The sequence below is a fragment of the Aphelocoma coerulescens genome, chromosome 5, assembly GCF_041296385.1.
Source record: "Aphelocoma coerulescens isolate FSJ_1873_10779 chromosome 5, UR_Acoe_1.0, whole genome shotgun sequence".
Taxonomy (NCBI): domain Eukaryota; kingdom Metazoa; phylum Chordata; class Aves; order Passeriformes; family Corvidae; genus Aphelocoma; species Aphelocoma coerulescens.
Genome location: NC_091019.1, coordinates 7,630,831 through 7,640,451, shown reverse-complemented (window position 1 = coordinate 7,640,451; position 9,621 = coordinate 7,630,831). Strand labels below are relative to the sequence as shown.

Genomic DNA, 9,621 nt, shown 5'->3' with positions numbered 1-9,621 from the left:
TGGAAGTTTACAACTTACAACTGCTTAAAACACTTCTTGCAAGAGGAAAGCACAGCATTGCATCAGGCAATTTACTGTTCCTACTGTTCTTGAAAGATTTGCATCTCAACCAGATATGGCATATGAATTCTTAAATTAGACCAATAATGACACAAACAAGCAAAAACATTATCTCTTCCTTCTCCTCCCTTTCTTTCTGCTTTCTTGTCATAGAGTATGTGACCAAGGAGAAAGTGATCAAAGGCCAACTGTAGTAGACAAAATAGGGCTTTACCCTTTAAAGTATAATTTATCGTTTTGAGATCAGCACAAATATAAGGGATGAAACTGACTTCCCATGGCTGCCATCCAAGCAAGCTATGAAACTGTAACTCAGTACCACCTGCAAAAATTTTTGCTTGAATCCCCAAAGTAATGATCCTCTCTATCACCATCCCTTAAGCTCCCAATTCTGTTAGCTCTTCAGTGTTTAAAAATTGACTAGATAAGATAGCAGTGAGAAAAACCCCTCACCAAAATAAACATCTTTTATTGTGTAAGTAGATTTGAAATGGAATTATGGACCCCCACTCACAGTTCCCTTTTGACAGTTGCACTTAGGAATTGTACTTCAAATATGGTTACATAGATATTTTCTCCCCACACACACTGACTGCCCCTTAATCTTAATTTAAAAACCCAATCTGCCATTAAGTTACATGAAACAGAACAGACTGAGAAAATACTTCAGAATGACTCTTGTTTACAAAGAAGGTAATTTAGAGTATACAATTACTGATAAGATAGAACAAGAATTCAAAAACTGGACTGCATTACAAAGCATTTCTTCAAACATCCATTTTGGATTATTGCTGAAAGGTACTAATTGGTCTACTCTAGACTAATTTACAAACATTCATAAAATAGTGAAAAATGCATGCTTTAGAAACCTGGAACATTTCATGCCTTTTTGCAAACAGAATATGAGGATGGAAGCAAGTGATTGACATTTTTCAATGTAGATTAGTAGCATTTAGAGTCTTTTTTCTTGTGTACTAACTGATTCTTCATATTTTTTCTTATTCTTTTCAGGTGATTTTTTATCTTCAGGTTTAGTCCATGGAGGGCTGTGCAATTTCTGTAGAGGTGAAAACAGCATCTGTGTAAACATTGTGTATAGACTAGATATATACATAAGCAAAAATAAAAAAAAGTATGTTAAAAATCCATGGCAATAGTGCACATAGAGCTGTATTTCTATTAAACTGATGTACCAGTCATAAACTGCTGCAGCAGAATATAATACTCGCCTAGGAAAGGGTTCTGCTCTCTATTAAAGGAAGCATATTGAACAACCTCTACATTGCAAAACCATACAAGTCTGATGCTGCATACCGCTTCATATAATTGCATATGATATATATAACAGGTATACATATATATATATATATCTAATTATTTTGGAAATCTCTTCCTGCTGCTGCTTCCAGGGCTATAGACATCACACTATCAAATTAAGTCATTTGACTACTAAGTAATTTGACTACTAGTTCTTCAAATATTCAATAGTTTTCAAATTGTTACCAGCCAGAAAGCATTTTGAACAGATGCACTGCAATCAGATGCAGTCAGTCTGAACTAAGTAGTCTTCTGTTTTGAGACAGAACTTGGTGAAGAATGTGTACTTCAAGTAATTGCATGTTTCACAAGACCTTTTAGTAAAACCCCAACAATTACTCTGAAAGAGAATACCTGAAAGCTTGTCTCTGTTTCTGCTGCCTTCAAACGAGATGTTGAATCAATACGATTTCCCAAACATGTCTTGGCAACCTGTCAAAACAAATGTCAGAGATAACTACTTCATATTTTTTCCTAAAATAGTCATAGTTTTCCTAAAGAAAGAAAGAAAGAAAAAAATCACTGGTTCTTCTTTTAAGCCTAGTTGATGAAATGGAAGAAATTTTTCATAGCTAAGCTTAGCCCAGACTGCCATCATCCCTGTAATAGACTTTAACAATATGGTCTTGTGGCAGCAACTTTAAAAATTTAATGCTTATCCAGCTTTTTTTCCTCATGTTTAAATCTCATCACCAATAGCAAAGTTTACTCCTGCAAATGGTCCTAGGAAACAGAAAAGTAATTACAAGTATCTTTTATGGGTGAGGAAATAGTAACGAACAGTTGAAAATCAGCATTACAGTTAGAACTTTTCTATTATTATTCTCTTGTGTAAACTCTTAAATCTCTTAGGTATAATAATCCCTGAATGGGAATATAAAGTCACTGAATGGGGAAGTCAGATGACTCTCAAGGTACAAAATCTTGTTACATTAATTGCTGTCATTTTATTCAAGGAATAATGTTATATTCTTTGCCAATATGCTTTTTAATATCTGGGAAAATAGAGTTGCACAGCATAAATGAAATTAATTACAAAGTACATTTTTGAACCAAGGAGATCTCCTGCTATCAAACCAGAGATTTACTCAACACCAAAAATTCTACTGTCCTTAAACTAAAGTCCCTTCAGCAGTAGGATTAATGATGCCATAGGAAAAGAAGTTTAAACATGAAATAAAGTATTGATAATACTTGGTCATTACTCTAAAATGAGTTCACATTGGAATTTCTCTGTTTGTTTTGCTATTAAAATTGATACATTTAAATGGAGTGAAAATGACAGGGTTTTTTAAAAGTTTTAAGTCATCAAGACTTTCCAACACAACAGTGGGGGGGTTTAGTAATGTTTAAGGTACTGAAGTGAACCTCTGAGATGATGCAGATGGATTTGATGTGGGGAACTCTTTTTCATATTTTCCCACTCTAGATAATAGCAAATAAAAGTTGGATTAATATAGGGAATAATCAAGGCAGTATTGATTAAAATGAAGTCTATTGATAAAGCACCTACTCCTTCTATGACAAAAAAATCAAACAAAACATCAAACAAAAAACATGTGGTTTATGTTTTAGATAAAGACTAAAAAGTCAGATGACAGAGTACAATTTTTAGTGGACTTCTAATACTTCAAAACCTTTTAAGTGTGGTCCTGCCAAAACATCCATTTAAATTACTTACTATTAATCTAGATTAAAAAAAATATTTCAAGCTGAATCATGTTCAGAAAAAATGAGGGTTTTGATGACTTCTGGGTGAGCAGCTTGAGGACAAAAGATACTATAGGTCAAACAATGAACAGTATTGCAAATTGTGTAATGAAGAGGACAGAAATAATGCTAATTAAATATAAGATCATTTACATATACAGAATTTGCTCTGACTGTGCATATTAAAAAATGAAATAGGTAACCTATTTCACCAACATAATTTATAGGAGATAGGAAGCAAAAACTATTAATTGACATAAAAAAACTATAGGTCAAATTCTTAAGACATATGCAAAGGAAGAAAAAAAATAACCAGGTCTGCCTTAGAGAAGATAAAAGAAAATTATAAAAACAATTCTTTTTAAGTGAGTAGTCTTGCATATTCTTTTCATAGACCAGATAACAAAGGCCATCTTGATAGGAAAAGAGCAATAAAGACTTATGTCTGTAGTATTTCACATTTGTTCACTCAGAGTTCTTTTCTTTTTAGTAGCACACCATATGGATCACTGCTGGAGAAAGATAGTAGGGACTTCTTCTAAAGAAAGCAAGTCCTATGTCTTTATGCTGTTAAAGCATAAAATATTAATTAATTATTCATTGTCACTGTGAAACATTGTACATCATTAACAAATAAATTACAGATTGAACAACAGCAATGACTTTCAGTATGCCATCAGTCAACAACAGTTCAATAGCCAAGATCATAACCAGTTCCTATGGATGAGGTGTATACACACACACACACACACACACACACACACACACACACATACATACATATATATATACACGCACACGCTGGTTGTGGCTTTTTATCAGTTTGGTTCCTAAACTGAGTCAGATGAGTATTAGTATAATCTCCTGCTGTATCTGTAAACTGGGTTTAACAGAACCCAAACTGCATCTCATCCCCATACAACCTCAGGCATATACATAAACACACATATATATACCCACCTATGTGTGTATTTACATGCTTATATATGTATCTATTTATCTACCTATATGTGCATATATAAACATATAAATATACAAACACACACAATACATATATCTTCCTGTCCCTCAGCTGAAGACCAATGGAGAAGATTAAACCCAATGTACTAGAATATCTTTCACAACCTTAGGTGACAGACAAAGAAAGTAAAATATTAAACTTTCGTTATTGTTGCTAGTTCCCTCTATGACAAGTAATGGATTGTTTTGTATGTTTGTCTGTGTGACTCCTTCTGTCTGTCAGATTCCCTCCCATTAGAGGTACACTAATTACTAAAGACAGCATGAGAGCTCGACATAGTAGAAACTATCAAAAAGCAAAAATAATTGCTTTTGGAAAATAAAGGTGTTGAAATGTTGTCAGAGTGTTTTTTTTATTTTATGGAAATGAGATTTTAGAAGTACCTGCGGGAAGAGATAGTGGGATCGCGCCAAGCTTTGAATCAAGATTTCAGTATTTCAGGGACATATGTCAGGGAGGAACTCTGTTCTCTGACAAGAGCAGGCATTCCTGTGCACTTTTACTCAACAGTAAAAAATGTCCCTCAATGTATGCTTAAACAGAGAGACACACAACTGGGCAAAAAGCAGCTTTCTTCATTTCTATCAGAGAAGGATCAATTGCTTTTCTTCCAAAGAGTGAACTTTTTTTTTTTAAAAGATTATTACTGAAATGTTAATAAAATGCTAACAAAATGCTAACAAAAGAGTAAAAGCATCTTTGAAGAAAATATTTAGAAAGTGAAAAATCCTGCCTGGTCTCAAGTCAGTCCTGTTAGCTTAATACAACTCCATTGAATCCTCTTGTACCAACATAACAGAGCAGGTTGTAATTTAAAATATTGTCAGGAATACTTTAAGGATGTTCTAGTTTTCATACCAAATGTAACATGACATTTCACAATATGGACTATTTCCCCTGCTGTTGCGCAGAAAGCTGTAAGAGTTCTGTTTACACATGATCTCTAATATTAGTCATAGCTAAGTTTAAATCTGTGCTGGCTTCCAGGGAGGGCAGGGAAGAGGCACTACCTTTCTCTCACCATCTGAAGACTTTGAACAAGACACAGGTATCTCTGGAAGCAGAGCAGTCTCATATTTCAACGCAGATGTAATGAGTTTGGAATAAATACAAAATGATTTTTTTGCCTGCCCCTCTTCTTAGTGCTTCCAGAGAAGTTTAAGCAGGCTCTTAAGCTACATACTAAGAATTTTTTAGGAAGAAAAATCTCCAACACCCAGAGCTAAATGATAGCAGGATAGCGAGGTGATGACCCTTTGTACATAAGCTAATGTCTTTCCAGGAATACAGAAAGGCAGTATGTGAATGCAGGGTCAACATACTAATACAACCAATGTTGGCTATTTTCTTGTTTGCGCCTGAACTGACAGGTGGATAAGGACTGCAGATCAAAAGGGAGAAAACACGGCATAGGTGGGCAAGACCAAATACCTTGAAAGCTATAAAGTAAGACAATTCAACACACCATGCTTTGATTTAGCTGAAAAAATACTGAATGACTAAAATATCACAACATTTTAAAAAGTGCATGGTGAAAGGCTGTCTTCTAATGAACTTTTCATACAAGATTATTAAAAAATACTCTCCTGTATTTATGAAACTGACAGCACAACAAAAGAAAAAAGCTAATAATATTCTCAAAATCTAACTTAACTGTGGAAGTTTATTTCCTGCCATTGGCATTTAGAAAAAAACAGGTCTTTTATCCATAACTATTCTGTATTTTCTTCTGCCTCCTTTTTTAAGGAGCCTGAGATTGCCTGTTTCAAGGGGAACAGGGATGGCAGAAGTCCTGATCTCATTCAGAAGCACAGCTCCTAATGTTTTGGAGACTCAGTTAGTATTTGCTCTGATCATTGGTCAAAAACTTCACCAGGTTGGAAGGTGCATTTTGAACATTTCATTGCTTTCCTCATCCTAAGCTAAGCTTAACATTTCTCAAAGCTTTAACTGAAACTGTCACATTTATAGGCTCATCAGAGATGAAGAGTGATTCTGCTGGAGATATTTTCCTCAGTTCCTAGAGACTTCTCAATCAGTTATATTTTATCCTCGTTTCATCTGCATGTCCCCAGGCAAGCAATCTGCTTTTATCTAGATTTGGGAAACAAACCTTCAACACTTGCCATCATAGCCAGTCTTGGTCCACATACACAGTTAATGATGACTAGTCCTTGAAGTAGTTCTATGACTCAGAGAAGTGAAGTAAGACAGAGAGATAGATTTCTCTGATGCTTAGAGCCCTGCCTCCTCTCTTTCCTCCCCCTTCCTTAGTTCATTTTAATAAAAAAATATAATAATTTTAGAAGTTGTATTTAACCATTAGTGACAGATCTCAAAATTTCACCCATGAACAAATCAGTTTCACAGAATAATCTCTATACTTTTAGGTAGAGGAATTATTACTTCACCATTAAGTTTTCTGAGTGGTATGTCTGGAACATCTGCCCTAGAATCTGCAATAATGGGCATATTTGTAAGATAAACATATTCAATAAATTACATATACAGTATTTTTATCATAAAACATCAAGAAAGATCAAACATTTGAAGACTCAACATTAAAAGCCCTAAAACAGAGCACTGAGAATTCTAAGTATGAAAGCAAAACCTTTTCCAAAGAGAGATTACAAGAAAAAAATCTTTTATTTAAGTGTGTTTGATAGCTGGACAGACAATTTCACTGTTTTCACTGTTACTAACTCTTTCCAAATTGCACAGTTTCTTAACATGCCCTTAAAATTTAGTTTGACCAATGTTTTTAATTTTTATGACTAAGCACAACAGAATTTTTATTATTATTTTCTTCTATATGGCAGAGAAACAGAACAAATTAAGCAATGTTGAACACTTGTTACTTGGTCTAAATAAAGTTTAGGAAACACATTGATGATCTATTTGTTTGTAGAATCAAATTTTCATAAAAGTGCATTTTGCTTTAAACCATACATTTTGTAAAATGAAAAAAAATCAAGAACAGTAAGTGAGAAATTTTACAAGACAGAAAAATTGAGATGGGGGGATATGCCTTGAAATGCTGTGTTGCTTTTGTCATGGAGTCCAATTAATAAAGTATCTGTGTGTGTTCTGGTTATAAAATATGCATCTCGATCAGTAATGCAGACAAAATTTGAGAATTCAATTCTGCTAGTAAGTAACACAGCAAAGCTGGAGAGATTCACGGCTGGATGTATAAATGACAAAGGTGGATAAATGAAGTGTGCATCTTCATTTAAAAAGAATTTTCAACAAGCCAGTTAGAACTCAGCATGCCCATTGGCTACTAAACTATGCAACTTTATCTGCAAAGAGCTGAACAATGTAACTAGTTTTCCATTGCACCAACTCAGCAAGTGAGAACTGGCTTTATGGTCAAAAAATCATAACAATTTAAGGTCAAATAATCAAATCACAAATGGACAGGAAATCAAGTTTAAATAAGTGATATTATAACAGCTTTTGCAGTTAGAAAATAATTTTGCTGCTGCTAAAGAGCATCATACAGATTTAGTTGACCAAACATTGGAGTTTCAGTGTTCCTTCTCATCACTACTGCTTTTGGCTTCAGAGGGCAAAAAAAGTAGATATGGAGGATGTTCGTAGAGTGTGATGGGGGAGAAAGCACTGAGTTAGTTCTGAAGAAAATAAACCAGACACAGGAGAAAAGGATGGTGTGGTTAGGTCAGCTGACAAACTAGTTATCTTAGTTGTCATTAACCAAGTTAGGTTCACAGTTTATTCAAAGACATATTTTATCAGATTTGCTCATGAATTTGTTACAGATCTGTATAGGAAGCTGTTTTAATCCTCACTGTTTACAAGAAAGATATAGAGCAAGAAGTATGTGAAATCTTCATATACCTTTTCAGAAGACACCTCTGCAGTTTTTCCTTCTCCTGTTTTAGATCACGGTGTACTAAGGGGATGGTTAAACTCAGATGATGTACCTTCTTATGACCTTCATAGTTCTCATTTATGGAATCAAATTAACTTTAAGGATTTTATTAGTTTGAAATTTTGTTATAGCAATGGTTACTTTTTTCTCTTATTACTCCCTTTGGAAAACAATCAAAAAGTACAATATGATCAAAGCTCTGCAACTGAAACTGATTTTAACAAATGAAGCAAAATGCTGTGGTTGCTTAGAAATGTGTACAATTTTGGCTCCATTACTCAATGTCCTTTGTCACTGAATGATTAATGAACATGTAGTGTTTGTTTACTGCAGGAAATTAAGGCAGTAAATAAAAGCACTATCACTTTTATTTATCAGAGAAGATTCTACAAAGACAAAGAACAAAAAATCTAAGATGACAACAGGGAAGAAAGAATAATTTTATAAATTCTTTGATGTTTTAGCAATACCAAATAGGTGGTTTTAAATGATATGTTACATGCATAAGAATTATTTGATATGAAAAGGGAATAAAGTAAATTCTGCTGTAAAAGCCAAAATCCCAAAAGCTTTTGGGAAGACAGAAAAGGGAAGGGATATAGGGGAAAGAGCTCTGCAGAACTCTGGTTCTGCACAGAGACTTTCAGGAGCCAGACATAGGAAAACATCTCTGGATAAGGCTAAGAAAAAGTAGTATTGACAAGATGCATCTAATAAAGTACTGTCTTGGGGTGACTTTGTGATGTGTATCCCCTATTGCTGCCCCATGCCCAGAAATTAATTATTAAAGGCCTTTGTGTGCCTTTAAACTAAGCCTGAGAGGGGGGGAGAGACAAAACCGAGGGAACTTTCTAAGCAGTTTGTTTTCATGTTTTCAAGGTCACACAGAGATAGAGATGGCTCTGTGTTCAGCTGCGGCAGAAGGGCGAGAGTGGGGAAAGCACCCGGCTAGCTTTTGGCCAGTTTTTCAGCTCGTTTTTCTTTCTCCGGAGAGAGATGGAGAGTTGAACTTTTGTTTTCCTGGGACTTGGTTTTTTTTCCCTTTTTTTCTCTGCTGGACTGTTTCAACATCAGAACACATCAGGAGGAATTTCCACTGAGGCCTTGGCCCTGGAGGTGGACCCACCACCCCGCCCCAGCTCCAAGGAGGGAGAGAGAGAGATCTATGAAAGGACTCTGACATTTTCCCAGGTTTCTCTCAGCAGAGCGAGAGGTTTTATTATTTAGCATCATTGTCCTTTTCCTGTGTGTTTGTTAAATAAATAGCTTTTCTCTTTCACTTTCCTTTGAGGAAAATTTATTTTTTCCCAAACCTAGTGGGGGAGGGATGGTTGTAACCTGCCTTCTCTCAGAGGATATATTTCTAAATTTGGCCAAACCGGAACACGTACAAATAATCTAAATAATGGAAATTTTACAAGAATATTGAAATTAATATTTTTTTTTGTTTTTGATCAATTTCAGATTATGTATTACAGGATATCCTACCTACTTCTGGCTATTACTGGTCCCATGTCAAATTGCATTACAGATAAATATCAGCAGTGTCTAATTTCCAGATTTTCTAGTCTGTATCCCATTTGTCAATAAATCTTCATCTGTATTTGTTCTAATGTAA

The 9,621-nt window shown here is 34.7% G+C and overlaps 1 protein-coding gene across 3 annotated transcripts in view; it reads right to left on the bottom strand.

The window, feature by feature from the left end:
* Positions 1-518: 518 nt before the first annotated feature.
* The window catches only part of LUZP2 (leucine zipper protein 2), a 196,873-nt gene continuing 187,770 nt past the window's right edge, over positions 519-9,621 (bottom strand). For all 3 annotated transcript variants that reach the window (XM_069018815.1, XM_069018817.1, XM_069018816.1), the window contains exons 11-12: positions 1,732-1,809; positions 519-1,117 (exon numbers count right to left, since the gene is read on the bottom strand). In XM_069018815.1, coding sequence (XP_068874916.1) covers positions 1,013-1,117; positions 1,732-1,809 — 183 coding nt within the window. In that variant the 3' untranslated portion in view covers positions 519-1,012. The remainder of the gene's footprint in view (positions 1,118-1,731; positions 1,810-9,621) is intronic.